Here is a 25,013-nt window from a genome sequence, read left to right as displayed (position 1 = left end):
TGTCTAACGTTGGATCTAGGGCTGCAACTAACGATTAATTTGATAATCGATTAATCTGTCGATTACTACTTCGATTCATCGATTAATAATCGGATAAAAGAGCCAAACTACATTTCTATCCTTTCCAGTATTTTATTGGAAAAAAAAACAACAGCATACTGGCACCATACTTATTTTGATTATTGTTTCTCAGCTGTTTGTACATGTTGCAGTTTATAAATAAAGGTTTATATATATATAAATATATATATAACATTTGTTTTTACAAAAAAAAAAAAAAAAAAAAAAAAATTGCCTCTGCGCATGCGCAGAGCATAGATCCAACAAATCGATGACTAAATTAATCGCCAACTATTTTTATAATCGATTTTAATCGATTTAATCGATTATTTGTTGCAGCCCTCGTTGGATCCATGTTGTTGGTCGGGAAATGACCAAATTTCAAGGGTCAAATCAACATCACAACCTGACATTGAATAAACGTTGTCAAAAAGCATGTTGTTCCAACGTTGTATTTGTGTTGTAGAACGTTGGTTGGGAAATGACCAAATTTCACAAATCTACGTCACAACCTGACATTGAATAAACGTTGTCAAAAGGCATGTTGTTTCAACGTATTTGTGTTGAAGAATATTGGTCGGGAAATGACCAAATTTCAAAGGTCAAATCAACGTCACAACCTGACATTGAATAAACGTTGTCAAAAAGCATGTTGTTCCAACGTTGTATTTGTGTTGTAGAATGTTGGTTGGGAAATTACCAAATTTCACAAATCTACGTCACAACCTGACATTGAATAAACGTTGTCAAAAGGCATGTTGTTTCAACGTATTTGTGGTGAAGAATATTGGTCGGGAAATGACCAAATTTCAAAGGTCAAATCAACGTCACAACCTGACATTGAATAAACGTTGTCACAAAGCATGTTGTTCCAACGTTGTATTTGTGTTGTAGAATGTTGATTGGGAAATGACCAAATTTCAATATCAAATCAACGTCACAACCTGACATTGATAAAACATTGTCAAAAAGCATGTTGTTTCATTGTTGTATTTGTGTTGTAGAATCTTGGTTGGGAAATTACCAAATTTCAATGTCAAATCAACATCACAACCTGACATTGAATAAACGTTGTCAAATGACAAAAAAGAAAAAGAAGAACCACTAAAATTCTTGCGGATCCAAAAGCTCATAAAAGTGTTAAAAATAATTATGCATTTACATTTTTTTTTTTTTTTACTTTCTACGCTTAAGTATCTAGATCAACTTCAGATCTATAGTCAATAGTAAATTTAATTTTTTTATGTTTTTTGTTTTGTTTTATGCCCTTATTGTCAAAGAAATCAAAGGTTTCTTTGAAATATTGCATATTTTCCCCAAAAAACATTTTAAAGAGGAATTTTTTATTTGAACAGGTCAATAAATTATAACATTGATTTTGAATCATTATAATTTTTTGAGCATTGACTGCTATAATGGAAAGCGACATTGTAACTTGTATTTGTTGAATTTGTTGTGGGCTGTTAAAAATAAGCTTTGGGACGCAAATGGCCCCCCGGGCCGCACTTTGAACACCCCTGTGTTAACGACTCCTACCCATTGCTATAGTGATCCTCAGCCATGTTCAGCCTTTAGCCAAACATGTCAAAATGGTATTGATGGTCAGAGACCATTCCGCTTGCTTACAGGAAGTTGCTCTTTGTGTTGCTCAATGTGCGGATTTCCCATGGCTAGCTATATATATATATATATATATATATATATATATATATATATATATATATATATATATATATATATATATATATATAGTGTGTGTGTGTATACATACATATATACATGTACATATATACTGTATATACATGTATATATGTATTAACTGTCATATATATGGATATATACATACAGTATATAAATGTGTGTACATACATATATATATATATATATATATACATATATATATATATATATATATATATACAGTATGTGTATTTTATATATATATATATATATATATATATATATATATGTATATATATATATATATATATATATACATATATATATAAATATATATATATTTATACATATATATGTGTATATGTGTGTGTGTGTATATATATATATATATATATATTGTATGGCCACAATTAAACTATGAAGTTAAGTGGAGAGCCACCAAGTGTGTTTGAGACCCGTGTTGTACGACATGTTTCTGTAGTGTTGAAATATTTGACCAAAACAGAACCTCCAGTGTGCACACAGCAGTTGAAGCATCTTATTATTATTCTCTTTTTTTGTAGATATTTTTCTCCTGCACGTTTGTTGAGTCATGATATGTTGCGACAGCAGAGCGCTCCTTTATCATGAGTGATGCTTTGAGCTCCGGTTGTTTCCTTTCTCCGCCTGGAGAGCGCCGCCGCCAGACGCCGCCTGAGCCCCCCGGCGTCCGGCCCCGCCCGAGCTCCCCCGCTTCTCCTCGGCCGGCGGCCTGTCTTTGCCTCTTGGAGGAGCTTCCTGCGACCCGCCTTTTATGGGCGCCAGCACCGTTTTGGCCACGCTGGTGAGCTGGGTGACAAAGCCACCGCGCTCCCCGGGCGACATGGCGCGGGGCTTGCCGGAACATGGCGAGGACGCGTTGGAGGACGGCGACGCGGGGTTCTCCTCCAGGACCTCCAGGTGCGCCCGGTCCTCCTTCACGCCGCGGTAGCTCTTTGGCACTCGCTCTGCTTTGGTCGCGCTCTGGACTTGGGTCGGGATCGGCGGGGCGGGACCTTTGACTTTCTTATCCAGCGTCTCCGCGCCTCTGCGAGGTTTGGGCGGCTCTGCGGCTGCCACCTGTTTGAATTTGTCCGAAGGGACGCCTTCCGTCTGAGCAAGCTTCCTGCATGCTATAGAAGTAGAGACCTTACCCTTGGTAGCCTCAGATGGTGGAGTGCCGTTTGACATTTCCTCGCCATGTTTGCTCTCCGTGGCGGAGGCGGGGAAAACGGTAGGGGGCGTCGTACCCGGAGTAAGATCCGATGCTGGGGTCTGTGTGTCTTTCACTGGTTCGGCCATCCTGTCGCGGCTCAGGGGCGACTCCTGCCTTCCGAGCCTTCGGACTGGCTTGGGAGCGCTGGGCTGGCCTCCAAGAGGAGGAGAAGGCGAGGAGGAGGACGACGGGGAGGGAAGAGCAGGTGCGTTCTCGCCCTCCATCTCCAGCAGACTTTGCAGGCTGTGTTCTTGGTGGAAGGACTCCCTGCGGTAGTCGCCGTGCGCCACCTCCAGGCTGTGTTTGCGCAGGCACACCCCGCCCGTCAGAGGGGACGAGGGAGGCGCAGCGGGCGCGCCCAGCTTCTCCGCCGACTGCACCCGCTGTAGCAGCGGCGACCTTGGCGGCTCAGCGCTCTTGGGGCGGGGACGGGCGACGGGGGGCGACGGGTGCAGCTTGGCGGGGAACGTCTGCGTGTTGTTGGAGCTGCCCACCGTGTGGCCGCTCAGGGGCGGCGGCGAGGAGGTGGTGGGCGAGGGGGTGTGGGCCAGGGGCGACAGGGGGATGTTGCCCGTGGATATGCAGCGAGCCGAGCGGTACTGGCGGTGGAGCTTCGGCGATAGGCCGTGCAGCGAGCTGGGCCTCATGTGGTGGGACGCGGCGGGGGAGTTGGGCGTGCTCGATGCCGCCGAGCTGCTCTGGGAGGAAGTGCCTGCACGGGGACAGGAAGTGACATGTGGTCAGGTACAGGGCACTCTTTGGTTGGAGCAAGCCTTAAAGGGGAAGTGCACTTTTTTTGTTTTTTATTTAGTCCATCATTCACAATCTTTATGTAGGACAAGAACACACGTCTTTCTTTTTTGATGCATTCTAGCTCGTAAAATATGGCAAGGTGGCTAACAATGCAAATAATGGGAGTACTCTATTGTGCTTATAATAATAATAATAATAATAATAATAATAATAAAGCCCTGTAAAAACATCGAAAAACAGCCAACAGCCTGTCCCGGTACCAATATTTTAATACCATTACCAAAATTTATTGTGATACTTTTCAAAAAAAAGTTTTAGTATCAATCCAATACCAAGTATTTACAGGATCATACATTGGTCATAATTAAAGTTCTCCTGTGTCCATGGACCTTATTTCCTAAATTTATAAACAATAAAAAAAGACGAAAGATTTTGTGAAAAGTAAAAAATATTGATATAATCATTGCCGTATCGACTATGTACGGCTCTTGTACTTGGTATCATTACAGTCCATGTCTGTATAGTTCCACGTTTTTTTTTGTAGCGTTTCTACAAAAAGTAGCATTACTGCTAATATGTAGCATCATTTGAAAAGTCACCTGCGAGGGAATGAAGAGTGCTTACTCCGCACGTCAACATCTCCGTTTGGTGCCACACGCCCACACCATCAAAATGCCGAGGAAAACATTTCCAGATCAACACCGTATGAAAAAAAGAGTAGACAACAAAGGGACATAATGTCCGCAGGAACCTACCACATAGCGAGGGACGAACACTATTTGATTTCCTATTATGCAGCTCATTTTTATTTGACACTTATTGAAATATCTTGTGTGACATCATGTTTTTAAACTATTGTAGTGGCGTTCTGTACAAACAGTGCACTTTAATTTAGTGTTGTTTTGATAAGTCATCTTAGTGACATCATGCACAAAAGTGCACTAATAGCTTGTTTTAAAATGTCTCTGACAATCTTGCACTTTCTGTTTTGGAATGACATGAATGTTTGTGCCACTGCTTAATAACTGTTTAATAAATACAGTTTTGGTAAATTGACTTAGTTGTGATTTCCTTCTCTGCCTGAAAGTTTAAAATGAGCATATTAATGCAGTATGAACAATAATGTTTTAATGTAGATACATAGAATCATCATACTGCTGTGATTATGTGCATCAAGTGTTCATTCAAGGCAAAAAAAAATATCGAGATATATATCGTGTATCGTGACTTGGCCTAAAAATATCGAGATATTAAAAAAAGGCCCTATCGCCCAGCCCGAATGTAAATAAACATTTACAAAATATTTCTGTGTAAATAACTAATTTCACAACATATATATCTGCGGCATATAGTCCTGCGGCTAATTAATGGAAAACATTTTTTTCTTCTAAAATGTAGTGGGTGTGTCTTATATTCCGGTGCGCTCTATAGTCCGTAAAATACGGTAAATCATGCCTCTCACTTGGATAGTAGAAGGATGTGGTCATAAACTGAGAAGTTGGTCAACTTTGACATCCAACTTAGACCCGGAGATAGGGATAAAGACACAAAAAGACACCTTTTTTTTAACCCTTTGTGAGGATTATGTTTAAATCTTCATCTAAACGGGAAGATATAAACATCCCATCAGTTAGCATGCCAGTGAGAGCAGACATTGTACAGTAAGTGATTGTTTTATTACGTTCCCTAGTTGGTATTTCTGTTAGCTTTGTAGCTCAAGCTACTTATGTAGGTGCGAATGGCTCAGATGGTCACGGCCGTTGTGCCCTTGGGCAGGACACTTTCCCCACCTTGCTCCTGATGAGCGCCATTAGTGTGTGAATGTGACGTATAATGTAAAGCACTTTGGCTATCATACAGGTATAGTAAAAGCGCGATATAAAATACAAAACATTTACCATATTCAAGCTTAAAAATATTAGTTTCTGGATCATCATTTGTCACAAAGTAGTCGTTGTCTCTCATCAAGTCTGCCATGATTAGTGGAGTGTCCTTGTTAAAAAGTGAGTGAAATTAATATGCCGCCATATGCTTAAACGGAGCAAAATACATAAAATCTTGGTATTATGAATGTTATTACATGACTTATTACGGAGGTTCATTTGTGTCTTTATTACAAAAGCGTTTTTAAAAAAAATTTTTTACACTGAACACTGAAAATTGCTTTTTTGCGTTCCAATTTCGTGAAGTTCATTTTTTCATCAAATTATGCTGACAATTTCATTGAAAAAAAATGTGTGTGACCAACAAGCCCCGCCCACTCTGTCCCACCGTGTTCGTGTCACTTTGAAACATTCCTATAGTTTGAACATCCATCCATCCATTTTCTACCGTTTATTCCCTTTGGGGTCGCGGGGGGCGCTGGAGCCTATCTCAGCTACAATCGGGCGGAAGGCGGGGTACACCCTGGACAAGTCGCCACCTCATCGCAGGGCCAACACAGATAGACAGACAACATTCACACTCACATCCACACACTAGGGCCAATTTAGTGTTGCCAATCAACTTATCCCCAGGTGCATGTCTTTGGAAGTGGGAGGAAGCCGGAGTACCCGGAGGGAACCCACGCAGTCACGGGGAGGACATGCAAACTCCACACAGAAAGATCCCGAGCCCGGGATTGAACCATATCCATTGAAATGTTAATTTTGTTGTATTATGTATGCCCACTGACTGCTTTTTTTATGCTGTTTGGTAAGACCTGTGTCACGTGACTCCAAACTCCACCCCTCATTGGGTGCTTCAGTCTTAATTTACCGGAAGTGAGTTTTTGCTTTTTGAAGCAGCTAATTTTTAAGCACTGAATTTTTTTCACACTGAATTTATACACACTGAACTTTTTTTTCCACTGAATGTTTTTATACCATGAATTTGTTTCCACCGATTTTTTATACATTACATTTTTATACATAACATTTGTTTACACTGATTTTTTTATACACTGAATTTTTAAACACTGAATATTGTTACACTGAATTTATATATGAACTTTTTTACACTCAATTTTTTCACTGAATTTTTATACTATGAATTTCTTTACTCTGAATTTTAAAACTTAATTTTTTTACACTCAATTCTTAAACACTGAATTTCTATACATTGATTTTTTTTTTTTTTACACTTAATTTTTATACACTGAATATTTTGACACTGAATTTTTAAACACTGATTTTTTTATGCACTGAACTTTCATACACTGAATATGTATACCAGGGGTCGGGAACCTTTTTGGCTGAGAGAGCCATGAAAGCCAAATATTTTAAAATGTATTTCCGTGAGAGCCATATAATATATTTTTTTAATACTGAATACAACTAAATGCGTGCATTTTTAAGTAAGACCAACATTTTTAGAGTAAGTCTCTCATTCTTTTTAATAACATTGTTATTCTGAAGCTAACCAATAATAAATAAAATACTTCTTACCATTAATGCGACTTCTTGAACAGGTGCGGTAGAAAACGGATGGATGGATTAAAATGCATGAGAATGTTTTATATTTTGAACGTTATTTTTAACACTGTGATTACCAGCGGAATTATTCAGTACTTATCTTGTTAAGTAATGTCAGCTAAGATTTATCTGAGAGCCAGATGCAGTCATCAAAAGAGCCACATCTGGCTCTATAGCCATAGGTTCCCTACCCCTGATGTATACACTGATTTTTTTTTCCACTGAATTTGTATACTATTAATTTTTTTACTCTGAATTTTAAATTTTTTTTTTATATTCAATTTTTAAACACTGAATATTTTTTACGCTGAATTTTTAAATACTGAATATTTTTCCACTGAATTTTTGGTAACACCTTAGTATGGGGAACACATATTCACCATTAATTAATTAGTTGCATATTAACATACAAATTAGTAACATATTGGCTCTTAATTAGTCATTAAGTACTTATTAATGCCTTATTCTGCATGGCCTTATTATTAGGTTTGCAAAGGGGTGGAAAGTTTCTGGTAAATTTCCGGAAATGTTGGATTTTATCAAATAAATTTCCCCCAAAAATGCGACTTATACTCCAGTGCGACGTATACCGCTATATGTTTTTTTTCTTCTTTTTTGTGCATTTTTGGCCGGTGCAACGTATACTCCGGAGCGACTTATAGTCCGAAAAATACGGTAATAAAGAAGGAAAAAAATATATATAAGTTGCACTGGAGTATAAGTCGCATTTTTGGGGGAAATGTATTTGATAAAACCCAACACCAAGAATAGACATTTGAAAGGCAATTTAAAATAAATAAAGAATAGTGAACAACAGGCTGAATAAGTGTACGTTATATGAGGCATAAATAACTGGTATGTTAACGTAACATATTATGGTAAGAGTCATTCAAATAACTGTAACATATAGAACATGCTATACGTTTACCAAACAATCTGTCACTCCTAATCGCTAAATCCCATGAAATCTTATACGTCTAGTCTCTAACGTGAATGAGCTAAATAATATTATTTGATATTTTACGGTAATGTGTTAATAAATTCACACATAAGTTGCTCCTGAGTATAAGTCGCACCCCCGTCCAAACTATGAAAAAAACTGCGACTTATAGTCCGAAAAATACGGTACACTGAATTTTTACACACTGAATTTTGAAACATATTTTTAAAAAACTGAATTTTTAAACACGCATTTTGCTAACAAATGTTTATTTTTCAATGAAATTGTCAGCATAATTTGATGTAAAAAAAAAAAATTCAGTTCACAAAATTCAAACGCAAAAAAAATCAGTGACATAAATTAAGTGTCAAAAAAAGCTTTGTTGATAAAGACAATTCAACCTCCATACTTAAATATTTTATGACGGATATGTTGGAAGTTTTTGGAAGTGCTTTATAGGCGGAATAGAGCGAATCCTATTGTTAGCTGACTCTTGCTAGCGTTTATTTACGAGTTAGAATGCGTAACAAAACAGAAAGACGTAAAGATTGTGAACGGTCGGCCAAATTCCCCCAAAAAGGGCCCACATGGGAGAATAGCGCTGATCATACCCACCCAAGTGCGGGGACTCCAGCGTGGAACGGTAAGTCTGCGTGGGCGAGTGGGCACAGAAGCCGTGGGTGGGGGACCCTGGCAGACTGTCCCCGGACGACAGCGAGCGGTTGAGGGAGGACAGGCTGCGACTGGTGTGCAGCAGGTTAGACTGCTTGGTGATCTTCCTGAACAAGGAGCTGCGCTTCTTGCTGAAAGAACAGCAAACCAAACACGTCATGGAGGTCCCATAAAAAAAGGCTTTATGTCGACCTACTCTGGACCCTCTTTGGCTCCCGGTCTCTTGCTGCGCCGAGCCATTTTACATTTGTAGCTGGTCTTGCGTGCAGGCCCGACTCTTATGGAGGTGTTCTCGAAGGGGGTGGTGGTAACGGTCACCTTGTTTCCACTCTGAAGATGACACATATTATATAACAGCTATTTATCTATTTAAGGCATCCATATGGTCCCCAGATCATTTTGCAATGCAGTCTGCTGGAAATGATAGAAAGGGCCACTCTCGTTGGAATTGCCACAAAACACATTTTAAGATATTCAACACTCCAAAGTGGATTGTGCACGCCGCAAATTTGTCACGTTTCATGCGTCAGGTAAACCTTGGCCAAGGTGTGAATCCCCTTCCTACTGAACACAGATTCTCACCTTCAGGATGAGTTCCACTACTTCTGTATGGACCAGACCGTGCACCGATTCTCCATTTACATGGGTGATGAGATCACCTGCGCTAAGTCCCGACTCCTGGGCGGGGCCCCCGTCCTCCACATGCTGAAAACAGTGACAAGATCAATATAGCACTGTTAATTGGTTCCAGGCCTGACTGCAGTAAACACATTTACGTAAAATAGACATTTAAATTGCGACTGCAGGGGTGTCCAAAGTGTGGCCCAGGGGCAATTTGAGGCCTGCAGCTGTACTTTGGTTGGCCAGCAACATGTTGTCGGGGAAAAAAAACAATAGAAAAATGTAAAATAAAAGAGCAAAAATACCTAATTTTATGAGAAAAAAATTTAAAAATGGAAAACAAAATGTGAAAGTCTAAATATGTGGGGGACATTTTGATATAAAATACTACAACTAATATTAGTCATGAAGTCAAGAAGAGAAGTATCCAACACAGCAGATATGATCGCCTACATCAGGGGTTTTAACTTTTTTGACCCCAGGGCCCAATGTTTCCACTACACAGAGGCCCGGGGCAAACTCAAATATTAGCACTGAATTAGTAATCTTGCTTTTGATTTGAATCGGATTCGTTAATTATATCTAAACTGCTTATAATGTGTCATATGATGTGTGTTCATCACAAATATTATAATTATTTAACATAAACCTTAGGCTTAGGTCAGGCGGATTAGAAAAATAAGTATTAGCCAAATATACTGCATAAGAAGAGACTCGTAAAAAATTGACAAAATGTATACCGTATTTTTCGGACTATAAGTCATACTTGCCAACCTTGAGACCTCCGATTTCGGGAGGTGGGGGTGGGGGGGCGTGGTCGGGGTGGGGGGGCGTGGTTGGGGGCGTGGCTAAGAGGGGAGGAGTATATTTACAGCTAGAATTCACCAAGTCAAGTATTTCATATATATATACAGCAGAGGTGGGACCAAGTCATTGCTTTGCAAGTCACAAGTAAGTCTCAAGTCTTTACCCTCAAGTCTCGAGTCAAGTCCCGAGTCAAGACAGGGCAAGTCCGAGTCAAGTCCAAAGTCAAGACTGGAAAGTCTCAAGTCAAGTCCCAAGTCCTGCATTTTGAGTTTCGAGTCCTTTCAAGTCATTTAACCACAGACTAATATATTTACACAGATTGTGTATGCTTTTAAAACGCTGTATTTATTTATTAAAACAAGTGCATTTAAAATTGCAGGGAAAAAGATAGTGCTGACATTGCACTTCAAAATAGCACTATTAACCAGTCATTTTAAACATGTAACTCATTCCTTTACAGAATAAACACATTTGAAAAAAAAACAAGTGCAACTGTACTTATTTGCACAAAAGTGTTAACATTGTATTTCCATGGCATATTGCATTGTAACTAGTTCCACAGCAGTTTCTATCCTGTTCTTACCTTATCTCATTGATCTCATCTCATACTGTATGTGTGTTTATGTGTGCGTACACATGAAAAACATAACAAATATATGAACATAACAATGAACAGAGTTGTACTTTTTAGATGTCAGGACCCTATGCAATATGTACACATATTCTTAATATAGTATACATTTTAACTGACCTTTATTTGACTATGTTTGTCTTTTTGTAGGTGGCTAAAATACGCGGTGCTGCTGACTGCCGTCTAACGTTACGTTACTGTGTGTGATACATTGACTAACGTAACGTTATGTATAGGTACCTCATGAAACCCTGCTTAAAAAAAAATCACTTGACAAAAAGTATGAATAAGGTAGCAAACTGCAGTGGACGCAACAGATTGCCGTGTTTGCAATGACGTTATAACCATAGACATCTTATAAGTAGACGCAGCATTGGTTGCTGTGACGTGAGCAATTTGGCCGCCATCTTGAAGTGCTGATGAGGAGCCGGCGAGCAGCCGAAACTGACAGATGACAGGTAGAAAACAAAGATGGTGGTGTTCACCGTTTTCCTGCTCAAATGAGCGGACTGTTGAAAATAGGAATCGGGGGATTACTTTTCACAAGTGAGATTTAACATTAACGTACTATTGGTTGTATTTTATGAAAATAATATTACCACAGAGTTGAGAAGGATCAAAGATCTTCAATATTTGTATGTGAAAATAACAAAGAAATCTTCTTGGGGAGGATGACCCGCCTACAGGGGTTTGGTTTACAAACTTTCAGCCCCACCTAAAACAAAATTCACCAGCCGCCACTGATTATGATGCATTCTCATTTTAGGCAAAGTATAAGACAATACTTTCTTAACAGTATAATTGTAACCAGGAATCAGTCTTCAAGTAACAATATTCAAATACTAACATTGTTGGGTTGAACAGAATTTGGTTTCATTCTGAATCCAGTGAAACAGATTGGTGGTTTTAGCTGATATGAAGACTTTCAGGTGTTTATATATGTTTAAGTATTTGGCAGACGCTTTTATCCAAAGCGACTTACATAAAATAATACATATAAAACAATCACTGCAAACATTATCATTTAAGGGAAGAATGTAATAGAAAATATCAATACAAAGTGTCAAGACAGAATAAACTCTCTGCTGCTGAAGCAACAGAGATACAGTCTATAGGTCCCTAAGATATATAGATATATAATGTATTCATACATTGTTTATGTAGGATACACACATATGTATATATAACCTAATCATATTGTTTCTTCAATTTAAAAATAGATTACCGTTTTTTTCCCCCTTCTCTGGGATTATATTCCCAGTTTTGATCTCGGATGTCTGGTCATTTATAGTGTATAAGAATATTATATTACTGTTAAGCAAACTATGAATAATAAAACACGCCAAAACATGTGTCTGTTATCATGGCTACACGTATGACAAAAAAGGGGGTGAAAATCAGTCGTATTCAGTGAGGTAAAATGAATTAAATGCGCTGACAGTTCATTGCTCCTGCCAAATTAATTGCACTGAGTGGAGCGGATCACCACTCCAAGATGGCGGCCACGCGCCTCGTCTGCGCCAGTAGGCAGTAGCGCTCGATGCTGCGTCTACTTATAAGATGTCTATGGTTATAACGTCAGCAGTGAGTTTGCAGCCTCACTGATTTAACTACACAGCAAATAAAAGTCACGTTACTTAGCCAATAAACGTTATCTTACATTCAAAACTTACCCTTCTTTGTGCAACTTCAAATGTCGAACGAAGTTGGAAGTTGTTGCGTCTCCGTCTGTAATATTCGAACTGTGTGATTTGCATACCGCAATTCGTTTTTTGTTGACCAAGTCGTAGTTTTTATACCCGAACGAAGCCAACTTTAACATAATTGTTTATCACTGGCACGTTGTTGGACAACTCTAGTTCATTGGTTGTCCTGCAATTTGATTGGATGAATGCTGTGTGATGAAAACAACGTATATCTAATTTGATTGGCTGTTGTACTGACAGCACACCAGCTGACAGGAATAACACGCTGATAGACAGACGAAGAAAATGAAAAATACGGAGCGCTCCCAAATAACTTTTTAAGCTTTGGATTTTGGGGAAAGTGGCAAGTCATGTCAAGTCATGTCAAGTCAAAAGGCTCAAGTCCAAGTGAAGTCACAAGTCATTGATGTTAAAGTCTAAGTCGAGTTGCAAGTCTCTTCACATTTTGTCAAGTCGAGTCTAAAGTCATCAAATTCATGACTCGAGTCCAAGTCATGTGACTCGAGTCCACACCTCTGATATACAGTATATATATATATATATATATATATATATATATAAATATATGTACATATATATATATACTGTATATATATATATATATATATATATATATATATATATATATATATATATATATATATATATATATATACATACACACACATATATATATATACTGTATATATATATATATATATATATAATAAAATAAATATATATAAATATATATATATATATATATATATAGCTAGAATTCACTGAAAGTGAAGTATTTTCTTATATATATATATATATATATATATCAAGAGGGACAGAGACAGCGCACAATGCATGTGGATCACATGTTACCATGGCGAGAAAACATGGAGAGACTGCCAGTTATCTAGTCTCCACCAGTTACAGAAAATGTGCCATCAGTACAACTGGACAGTGCTGTTTCAGTTCCATCATCAGCACCATCAGTGAGTCAGACACAAACTAGTTTAATCATTGAACCAGATTCGAAGGGCTGCTGAGTTGCCATCATCAGAACCCAGATCACCCACAACAAAAACCCCACCAGTGATCCGCAGGTACCCAGAAAGGTTTCGAGTACCACCAAAAAAACTGAATCTCTGAAGACAGTATAAAAATCTGTGTTAAAGATGTACAAATACTGTTTGTATAATAAGCATGTTATTGTTTACAAATGAGGGTTAAGAGTTCAGTACTAAAAAAAAAAGAATGTAGCTTAAGTACAGTTTTTTAATTGAGCTGCTGCATTTTTTGGTTGGGTTGTTTATTTCTTTTGAGTAACTTCTACAATTATAAAAGGGGAGTAATGTAATGGAGTGATCTATGTTTGTCTGTTGCCATCTCCTGGTGAATGTTGGCTATAGCGTACTGGGGTTACTTTTTGGTTGGCCAACGATTTACGTGGTGTTGCGCACCTGACGTCAAGTGTGTGAGTCTGTTCTGAAGTCTACAGTAAAGAGATGTACAGTACTTCATCCCCTCGCCTGTTTATTGCCTCCAACTCAATATATTACAACAACATTGCTCCATGCGGACCGTCCAGGTCCGCATGGAGCTGGAGGGGGCGTGGCCTCTAGGTCCGCCTGAATTTCGGGAGATTTTCGGGAGAAAATTTGTCCCGGGAGGTTTTCGGGAGAGGCGCTGAATTTCGGGAGTCTCCCGGAAAATCCGGGAGGGTTGGCAAGTATGCTATAAGTCGCAGTTTTTGGTGCGACTTATACTCAGGAGCGACTTATGTGTGAAATTATTAACACATTACCGTAAAATATCAAATAATATTATTTAGCTCATTCACGTAAGAGACTAGACGTATAAGACTTCATGGGATTTAGCGATTAGGAGTGACAGATTGTTTGGTAAACGTATAGCATGTTCTATATGTTATAGCTATTTGAATGACTCTTACCATAATATGTTACGTTAACATACCAGGCACGTTCTCAGTTGTTATTTATGCGTCATATAACGTACACTTATTCAGCCTGTTGTTCACTATTCTTTATTTATTTTAAATTGCTATTCAAATGTCTATTCTTGGTGTTGGGTTTTATCAAATAAATGTCCCCAAAAAATGCGAGTTTTACTCCAGTGCGACTTATATATGTTTTTTCCGTCTTTATTATGCATTTTCGGCCGGTGCAAATTATACTCCGGAGCGATTTATACTCCAAAAAATACGGTATATTATTCATACAATTATGTAATTTCCAAACCTAAACTGAAAATAAAAATCAAGTGCAAACAAAAAATACAGCTGCATCATTTTAGTCTTCATTTTTGCGCTTAAGAAACTTCTCGAGCTAATGACTTTAGCTCCAGACTTCTTCCGTTTGTTTGATGTTGCCATTACTGCCACAAGTGGTGGAAAAGTGTATTACAACTGAGTACCATACGGACCACAGCTGGAAAAGAGATATTTTACAAAAAACACTGATCTACATCAACAATATGATTGCCTGAGTTGCTTGAGAGGATAGATTGAAAAAAACCCCAAAAAACAAAATACAATTAAAATATATATATTTTTTAATCCCTTAAAAATCGCGATTAATCTGAAATTGACTTTTTTTTTAACACCTGTAGTTATTAGTATCAAAATGTCTGCTTGGTCTCATTACATGATGTCTTTTCGCTCTTTTTCCGTACATTTTTACTGCTTTTTCCCCAACAATATGTTACGGGCCAACAAAACTGGAGCTTTGGGCTGCAAATTGCCCTCTTTGGACACTCCTGTAACGCCGAATGTTACAGTACACTTTATCATCTAGAGCAGAGGTCGGCAACCCAAAATGTTGAAAGAGCCATATTGGACCAAAAATACAAAAAAAATCTGTCTGGATCCGCAAAGAATGTAAAGTCTTATACAAGTGTTATAGTAAGTGTCCATCCATCCATCCATCCATCCATTTTCTACCGCTTGTTCCCTTAGGGGTCGCGGGGGGCGCTGGAGCCTATCTCAGCTACAATCGGGCGGAAGGCGGGGTACACCCTGGACAAGTCGCCACCTCATCGCAGGGCCAACACAGATAGAGAGACAACATTCACACTCACATCCACACACTAGGGCCAATATTAGTTGTATTAGCCTACTATCAAAATGACTTTTAAAGTCTTATATAAGTGTTATAATGAAGACAACGCATAATGTAAGTGTCTATATTAGTTATATTAGCTTATTATCAAAATGACTTTAAAAGTCTTGTATATATGTGTTTATAATGAAGACAACACATGATGTAAGTGTCTATATTAGTTATATTAGCCTACTATCAAAATGACTATGTGTCGCAGGCTGATGCAAATCTTTGTTGACAGAAATGTGGAAATGTAATATTCATTCTACCCATTTTAACAACATTAAAAAACATTACTAAAACGGAGGCTTTTCAGAGGGTGAGATAACACCTGGAAATTACTGGATTAGAATGGCCAAAGGTAAAGATGTGGGTGTTCAAGTTGAAGGAAACGGAAACTACAAATAAATTTAGCTCAAATATACCTAAAATACGAGGTATATTGATGCATAATGTACGTACAGCTAACATAAATAGCATGTTAGCATCGATTAGCTAACATTCATGCAGTGACCAAATATGCCTGATTAGCTCTCCACACGAGTCAATAACATCAACAAAGCTCACCTTTGTGCATTCACGCACAGCATAAAACATTCGGTGGACAAAATGAGACAAAGAAGGAGAGGCATAAAACATGTCTTTGTGTGGCAGCATCAAGGAAAGTTGTACATGTAAACAAACTTCCGAAATTAGGACAAAATGTCGTGCGCCAAATACTCTCATCAGTGAAGCATGTTAAAGTGTGGGACTTCTAACAATTAGGAAGGTTTGTGTCATGTCTGTCCTACAGAAACATTATTAAAACAAAAAATAGTCTTCCCCCATCCTTTTTCCATTTTTGAAAAAGTTCCATGGAGCCACTAAGGCGGCGCTAAAGAGCCGCTTGTGGCTCGAAAGCCGCGTGTTGCCGACCCCCGATCTTTAATTACACGTCCATATGTCTAGAAGTAATTTATATCTGTTTTCAGAATTGTTTTTTAACAAAATAAAAACATGTCAAAATGGCCCCCGTACTTTGACTTTTGGTTATGCGGCCCTTGGTGAGAAAAGGTTTGGACACCCGTCAATACAGCTTTAAAAACCTGTTTTCTAAAAATTTATTTTTTAACATAATGACAACGCTCTCATTGTCACCTTTCCACTCCTTTTTCCAATATAGTCATGCTGAATGAGGCTGAGCCAATCAGTGGCCACCATATTAGAACAGCCAGCTTTGATTGGTTTGGTTCCATCTAGTGGCCGATACGACTGTAGCATTGATACTTTTAGTTTGTGTCAGCATTTTTATGCTTAAATTAAGTCAAAAATACAAAAAGAAACATGCTTAAAAATGAGACATCTGTGATAGCGTGAATGGATAAGGTACAATTCCTGTACCTGGGTATCCATACCTATAATCAAAAGGTACCAGTTTTTGGTACTTTTTTGTGTGTTCATGTGTTAATAAATGTGAATTGTTGAATAATAAAATCAGATGTTTTTAAACATTTAACAGTGTGTTGTTTTATCTTGTTTTCTTACAGTCTCATTTGCAAGTTTTATACATTTGCATGCAGTTGCAACTCCAAGACGTTAGATGGGGGTAGTGTATGCACTATGGCCAGGGAGTAGTCTTTGCCATTAAGTTGAATATACCAGTCTTTTCTGTTGTTTAGTCCACCAAAGTGTTTCAACTTACACATCAGCGGTCTGATTGTAACGTGCATCTTAGTTGTACTTTTTATTACCATATTTTGGAAGAGTTAACATTGCCGTGCAAAATAGCTCATGCTAATTGGTCGCATGTCTATGGCGTATCCAATTAGCATCAAGCTAGCACATTTTCAGAAGTGGAGCCAGTCCGCTCCGAGTGCTTGAGGACGTGTCACCAATGTATGAAAAAACGCTAGCATGGTGTACCTAATAAAATGTTATTTATTAGGTGTACTGACTGGTATTTATTTATGCTGCAGTATAAACTTGCATTCAAGCATTGACTAGAATGCTCATCGTACATCATAACAACACACGTGTTATAATACTTGTACTTTGTTTTATGGACTTATTTTTTAATGTTATGTTATGCAGACATTCAAGGTTACATACAAGGTAGCATACAATTCATGCATATAGGTGTGCCATGGACTCACCCAGACCATATGATGGACGCTGTAGACGTCGCTGTCTCCGATGTAGACCCTGATAGCCCGGAGGGTGAAGCCGTACTTCTTTCCGGAGCGATGGATGGTGATGGGGGAGTGCAGGACGTTGACCACGGGACAGTAGTCTCGGCTGGGGGAGGAGTCTCGCGAGGAAGGGTTGGACGAGAGGGAGTGAGGAGACATGGGGCTCGCCAGAGGAGAGGCGCCGTGTTGCTCCACTGAGGAGGGAAGAACCAAGCTTATCGTTTTGCGGCGCTCCTCCATGGGGATGGGTGCCGTTCGCGTTTGAGCCGATACGGAACCATAATAATAATAATATACAAACCTCTTTTCCATATGAGTTGGGAAATTGTGTTAGATGTAAATATAAACGGAATACAATGATTTGCAAATCCTTTTCAACCCATATCCAATTGAATGCACTACAAAGACTAGATATTTGATGTTCAAACTCATAAACTTTATTTTTTTTTTGCAAATAATAATTAACTTAGAATTTCATGGCTGCAAAACGTGCCAAAGTAGTTGGGAAAGGGCATGTTCACCACTGTGTTACATGGCCTTTCCTTTTAACAACACTCAGTAAACGTTTGGGAACTGAGGAGACACATTTTCTAAGCTTCTCAGGTGGAATTATTTCCCATTCTTGCTTGATGTACAGCTTAAGTTGTTCAACAGTCCGGGGGTCTCCGTTGTAGTGTTGTAGGCTTCATAATGCGCCATACATTTTCAATGGGAGACAGGTCTGGACTACAGGCAGGCCAGTCTAGTACCCGCACTCTTTTACTATGAAGCCACGTTGATGTAACACGTGGCTTGGCATTGTCTTGCTGAAATAAGCAGGGGCGTCCATGGTAACGTTGCTTGGATGGCAACATATGTTGCTCCAAAACCTGTATGTACCTTTCAGCATTAATGGCGCCTTCACAGATGTGTAAGTTACCCATGTCTTGGGCACTAATACACCCTCCATACCATCACAGATGCTGGCTTTTCAACTTTGCGCCTATAACAATCCGGATGGTTCTTTTCCTCTTTGGTCCGGAGGACACGACGTCCACAGTTTCCAAAAACAATTTGAAATGTGGACTCGTCAGACTACAGAACACTTTTTCACTTTGTATCAGTCCATCTTAGGTGAGCTCAGGCCCAGCGAAGCCGACGGCGTTTCTGGGTGTTGTTGATAAACGGTTTTCGCCTTGCATAGGAGAGTTTTAACTTGCACTTACAGATGTAGCGACCAACTATACTTACTGACAGTGGGTTTCTGAAGTGTTCCTGAGCCCATGTGGTGATATCCTTCACACACTGATGTCGCTTGTTGATGCAGTACAGCCTGAGGGATCGAAGGTCACGGGCTTAGCTGCTTACGTGCAGTGATTTCTCCAGATTCTCTGAACCCTTTACCACCATCTACGGACCGTAGATGGTGAAATCCCTAAATTCCTTGCAATAGCTGGTTGAGAAAGTTTTTTCTTAAACTGTTTAACAATTTGCTCACGCATTTGTTGACAAAGTGGTGACCCCCACCCCATTCTTTGTTTGTGAATGACTGAGCATTTCATGGAATCTAGTTTTATACCCAATCATGGCACCCACCTGTTCCCAATTTGCCTGTTCACCTGTGGGATGTTTCAAATAAGTGTTTGATGAGCATTCCTCAACTTTATCAGTATTTATTGCCACCTTTCCCAACTTCTTTGTCACGTCTTGCTGGCATCAAATTCTAAAGTTAATGATTATTTGAAAAAATAAATGTTTATCAGTTTGAACATCAAATATGTTGTCTTTGTAGCATATTCAACTGAATATGGGTTGAAAATGATTTGCAAATCATTGTATTACGTTTATATTGACATCTAACACAATTTCCCAACTCATATGCAAACAGGGTTTGTACATGTGAGTCTCATTTGGAAGTATTGCATGCAGTAGTGCAAGGCAGTAGTGTATAAAGTGTTTTCCATAGCCAGGAAGTAGTCTTTGCCATTGAGTTGAATGTGCCAGTTTTGTTGAGTCCTTCAAAGTGTTCATACTGTAAGTATTGAACTTATTACATGCACACCAGATGTGTGATTGTAATTGGCATATCAGTTGTAGTTCTAATTGGAGATGATGTAATTGCCATGTAAAATCGCTAATGCTAATTAGTAGGAAGTATATGGCATTTTTTTCAAGAGCATCAAAAACATGTTTATAACCTTCCAAGTACATTTTTAACATAATAAGAACTCTACAGACAGGATTGTCCCCTTTGCACTCCTTTAATCCAACATAGTCATGCTGTCTGAGGCTGAGCCAATCAATGGCCACCATATTAGAACAGCCAGCTTCGGTTGGTTTGGTTCCATCTAGTGGCCGATACGACTGTAGCATTGATACTTTTTGTTCATGTTGCCATTTTTATGCTTAATTTAGGTCAGAAATACAAAGACTGTGCTTAAAAAAATAACTCAATAAAACATCTGAGTGAAGTGCGAGGTGGGTACCGATTTCCTGTACCTGAATATCGATACTTGTACTCAAAGGCACCAATTTTTGGTACTTTTTTTTACGGGTTTATGTGTAAATAAATGTGAACTGTTTAATATTACAATCATTTGTAACTTTTACCAGGGAATTGTTATGTCTTCTCATTTGCAGTTTTATACACTTGCATGCAGTTGCAACTCCAAGACGTTAGATGGCAGTAGTGTATAAACTACGGCCAGGAAGTAGTCTTTGCTATTAAGTTGAATGTACCAGTCTTTTGTTGAGTCCAACAAAGTGTTTCAACTGTAAGTATTGTATTTATTACACAGCAGTTGTTTGATTGTAACGTGCATCTTAGTTGTACTTTTTATTACCATTTTTGGAGCTGTTGAGATAGCCATGCAGAATAGCTCATGCTAATTGGTAGCATGTCTGTGGCATCCATCCATGAATTTTGTACTGCTTGTCCCTTATAGGGTGGCGGGGGGGCTGGAGCCTATTCCAGCTGCACATGGGCGGAAGGCGTAATTTAGCATCGAGCTAGCACATTTTCCAAAGTGGCGCATTACTGTACAAACCCCGTTTCCATATGAGTTGGGAAATTGTGTTAGGTGTAAATATAAACGGAATACAATGATTTGCAAATCCTTTTCAACCCATATTCAATTGAATGCACTACAAAGACAAGATATTTGATGTTCAAACTCATAAACTTTATTATTTTTTTGCAAATAATAATTAACTTAGAATTTCATGGCTGCAACACGTGCCAAAGTAGTTGGGAAAGGGCATGTTCACCACTGTGTTACATCACCTTTTCTTTTAACAACACTCAATAAACGATTGGGAACTGAGGAAACTAATTGTTGAAGCTTTGAAAGTGGAATTCTTTCCCATTTTTGTTTTATGTAGAGCTTCAGTCGTTCAATAGTCCGGGGTCTCCACTGTCGTATTTTACGCTTCATAATGCGGCACACATTTTCAATGGGAGACAGGTCTGGACTGCAGGCGGACCAGGAAAGTACCCGCACTCTTTTTTTACGAAGCCTAGCTGTTGTAACACGTGCTGAATGTGGCTTGGCATTGTCTTGCTGAAATAAGCAGGGGTGTCCATGAAAAAGACGGCGCTTAGATGGCAGCATATGTTGTTCCAAAACCTGTATGTACCTTTCAGCATTAATGATGCCTTCACAGATGTGTAAGATACCCATGCCTTGGGCATTAATGCACCCCCAAACCATCACAGCTGCTGGCTTTTCAACTTTGCGTCGATAATAGTCTGGATGGTTCGCTTACCCTTTGGTCCGGGTGACACGATGTCGAATATTTCCAAAAACAATTTGACATGTGGACTCGTCAGACCACAGAACACTTTGCATGAGTCCATCTTAGATGATCTCGGGCGCAGAGAAGCCGGCGGCGTTTCTGGATGTTGTTGATAAATGGCTTTCGCTTTGCATAGTAGAGCTTTAACTTGCACTTACAGATGTAGCGACAAACTGCATTTAGTGACAGTGGTTTTCTGAAGTGTTCCTGAGCCCATGTGGTGATATCCTTTAGAGATTGATGTCGGTTTTTGATAAAGTGCCGTCTGAGGGATCAAAGGTCACGGTCATTCAATGTTGGTTTCCGGCCATGCCGCTTACGTGGAGTGATTTCTCCAGATTCTCTGAACCTTTTGATGATATTACAGACCGTAGATCTTGAAATCCCTAAATTTCTTGCAATTGCACTTTGAGAAACGTTGTTCTTAAACTGTTTGACTATTTGCTCACGCAGTTGTGGACAAAGGAGTGTACCTCGCCCCATCCTTTCTTGTGAAAGACTGAGCATTTTTTGGGAAGCTGTTTTTATACCCAATCATGGCACCCACCTGTTCCCAATTAGCCTGCACACCTGTGGAATGTTCCAAATAAGTGTTTGATGAGCATTTCTCAACTTTATCAGTATTTATTGCCACCTTTCCCAACTTCTTTGTCACGTGTTGCTGGCATCAAATTTTAAAGTTAATGATTATTTGCAAAAAAAAAAAAAATGTTTATCAGTTTGAACATCAAATATGTTGTCTTTGTAGCACATTCAATTGAATATGGGTTGAAAATGATTTGCAAATCATTGCATTCCGTTTATATTTACATCTAACACAATTTCCCAACTCGTATGGAAACGGGGTTTGTACTTTTAGTCCAGTCTTCTTTTTTGTTGAGTCCTACAGAGTGTTTGTACTGTAAGTATTGCACACCAGATGTGTGATTGTAACGTGCATCTCAGTTGTACTTTTTTAATGACCTACATTTGGAAACTTTGAAATTGCCATGTAAAACCGCTAATGCTAATCGGTAGCATGTATACGGCATTTCCAATGTAAGTTAGCATCGAGCTAGCGCCTTTTTGAAAAGTGGCACCTCAAGGCCCAAACATACGTAGTCTCCAATAATGGGCGTGCACACAAACAGTGTTTGGCGTGTATTTGTCACATCCACCTGCATTACAATTTCACCAAATTTAAATCAGGCTATTGCATGAATTGAATCGTTTCCCCGACTCACCTCCAAAACAATTGCCGCCACGACTGGGAAATGCAAAACAAGAGGCGGGATTGTGGGAAGTCTTGTGTTCCATACACTCAACTATACACAGTGACTATGAGCTCTCGGAGTAGCTCCGCCCACAGCGCTGTACTTTTGACTGCTTTCTGAAAAATTGCAACTTTACCTCGAGGCTGCTGTGAGTGCTTGTTTCCCCGCCAAATGCTTGAGAGGTTGCAACCCGACGTGCAGCAAAAATATCGAAACATGGCAGCTTTTAATTTTACGTGAAGCGGTCCCCGGGATTTCTATAAAAATAGCGATTTGGGTCCCCATCCCTATGGTCAAGGTGTGTTGTGGAGTGTCACCTGCAGGGATGATGACCGATAAAGCGGTCGCAGAGGCAGACTTGATGACTTTGTTTCCCGGTCGTGAGGTCAGTTTTTCCCCCTCTGCTGAGAGTTGCTGGTGGCGTACTCTCCTCAGCACCAGGTCTGTGGTGGCCCCCCGGGGCCCTTGGAGCTCTGGAAGCCCCAGAACCATAGCACTGGCTGACACACACAAAGGAGAGGTTGAGGTGACAAAGGTGACGTGTCTTCAATTCAATGGTCTTACCTCCTGCTGTGAAGCCGTTGCCGTCTTTGAAGAAGGTTCTCAGGTCGCCTTGAGAAGAGACCATGGCTCCCTCCAAGGATGTGCCCCTCACCTTGACTTGGGGCTGGCCCTTGGAGGTGGACTGCTCTGGGTCCACCTCCAAGGGCGAGGCCAAGCGGTGCGTGTCCATGAGGGCGGAGAAGCGCCTTCGCGCTCCAGAGGGAGGACTGTAGTCGCTCTCTGTGAAGGACGTCTCAGAGCAGGACAAACGCTTCCTGGAAGAAATAAATCACCGCATCTTCTTAATATTTTCTTGGTTTCACACTAACGTCAATTAGGGCTGGGCGATATATCGATATACGCGATATATCGCGGGTTTGTCTCTGTGCGATATAGAAAATGACTATATCGTGATATCGAGAATACGTTCTCACGTAGTAGCTTTTAGCTGCGGGCATTACACTACATTCTCTCTTCCTCTTTCCAGTCTCTCCTTCTCACAGACAGACAAGCGCACCTTCTTACATACGTCACATACTGTCACGTCATACGTCACATACGTATATACGCCCTCCCCGAGCAGAGAGGTAGCAGCATGGCTAACGTTAGCTGTGATGCTAGCGAAGTGGTAATACAAGAGAAAGAAGGTGCGAATCTGGTAACAAATGAATTCCCCCCAAAAACAGCAGGGGGTCCATCGTCTGGCGGTGGTTTGGTTTCAAGTGGGAAGATGTCGAACAGACAACCGTAATTTGTCAAGTGTGGAGCAAAAGCGTTGCTATAAAAAGTAGCATTACTGCTGTAACAAACAGTTCAGGGTGTCCAAAGTTACCGGAGTGTGTTAGGTAAGGAGGAGGAGTTTTGTCCCTCCAGAGTTGTTGCCGTAGGGCTGTGACGTAGGGTGTGTGTGGTTGTGGAAGGAGGTGTGTGATGTTGACAATAAAGAAGCGGTGGCTACCGAACCTGCTCTAATGTCTCCCGTTTATTATTTTATTAGATAAGTACACTGTTTAGGCGAACCCAGGACACTCGGCTACACTGCTAATATGTAGCATCATTTGAAAAGTCACCCGCTAGACAATGAAGAGGGCTTACTCCGCACGTCAATATCTCCGTTTGGTGCCACACGTCCACACCATCAAAATGCCGAGGCAAACATTTCCAGATCAACAACGTATGAAAAAAATAGTGATTTTTTTTAGTTGTGATTTCCTTCTCTGCATGAAAGTTTAAAAGTAGCATATATTAATGCAGTATGAACAAGAATGTTTTAATGTAGACACATAGAATCATCATACTGCTGTGATTAAATGCATCAAGTGTTCATTCAAGGCTAAGGCAAAATATCGAGATATACAGTATATTGTGTATCGCGATATGGCCTTAAAATATCGCAATATTAAAAAAAGGCAATATCACCCAGCCCTAACGTCAATAGAAAGTGCTTTGATGGCGCGAACCGCAGCTCGATAAAGAGTGTTGAGGTTATGAATACAGTCGAGGGCGGCGTTGAACAGGTCGATTCACACAGCAGGAAAATACAAAACCCAAAACCAGTGAAGTTGGCACGTTGTGTAAATGGTAAATAAAAACAGAATACAATGATTTGCTAATCCTTTTCAACTTA

The 25,013-nt window shown here is 39.6% G+C and overlaps 1 protein-coding gene across 2 annotated transcripts in view; it reads right to left on the bottom strand.

The window, feature by feature from the left end:
• Positions 1 to 2,100: 2,100 nt before the first annotated feature.
• Positions 2,101 to 25,013, bottom strand: part of LOC133615155 (microtubule-associated serine/threonine-protein kinase 1-like) — a 137,546-nt gene continuing 114,633 nt past the window's right edge. For both annotated transcript variants that reach the window (XM_061973531.1, XM_072915703.1), the window contains 7 exons: positions 23,408 to 23,661; positions 23,161 to 23,343; positions 17,781 to 18,010; positions 9,374 to 9,496; positions 8,988 to 9,121; positions 8,735 to 8,922; positions 2,101 to 3,686 (listed from right to left, as the gene is read on the bottom strand). In XM_061973531.1, the coding sequence (XP_061829515.1) occupies positions 2,365 to 3,686; positions 8,735 to 8,922; positions 8,988 to 9,121; positions 9,374 to 9,496; positions 17,781 to 18,010; positions 23,161 to 23,343; positions 23,408 to 23,661 (2,434 nt within the window). In that variant the 3' untranslated portion in view covers positions 2,101 to 2,364. The remainder of the gene's footprint in view (positions 3,687 to 8,734; positions 8,923 to 8,987; positions 9,122 to 9,373; positions 9,497 to 17,780; positions 18,011 to 23,160; positions 23,344 to 23,407; positions 23,662 to 25,013) is intronic.

Source organism: Nerophis lumbriciformis, linkage group LG22 (genome assembly GCF_033978685.3).
Source record: "Nerophis lumbriciformis linkage group LG22, RoL_Nlum_v2.1, whole genome shotgun sequence".
In the NCBI taxonomy this organism is placed as follows: domain Eukaryota; kingdom Metazoa; phylum Chordata; class Actinopteri; order Syngnathiformes; family Syngnathidae; genus Nerophis; species Nerophis lumbriciformis.
Note: the sequence above shows the minus strand (reverse complement) of the source record. Positions and strands in the feature narration are given on the sequence as shown.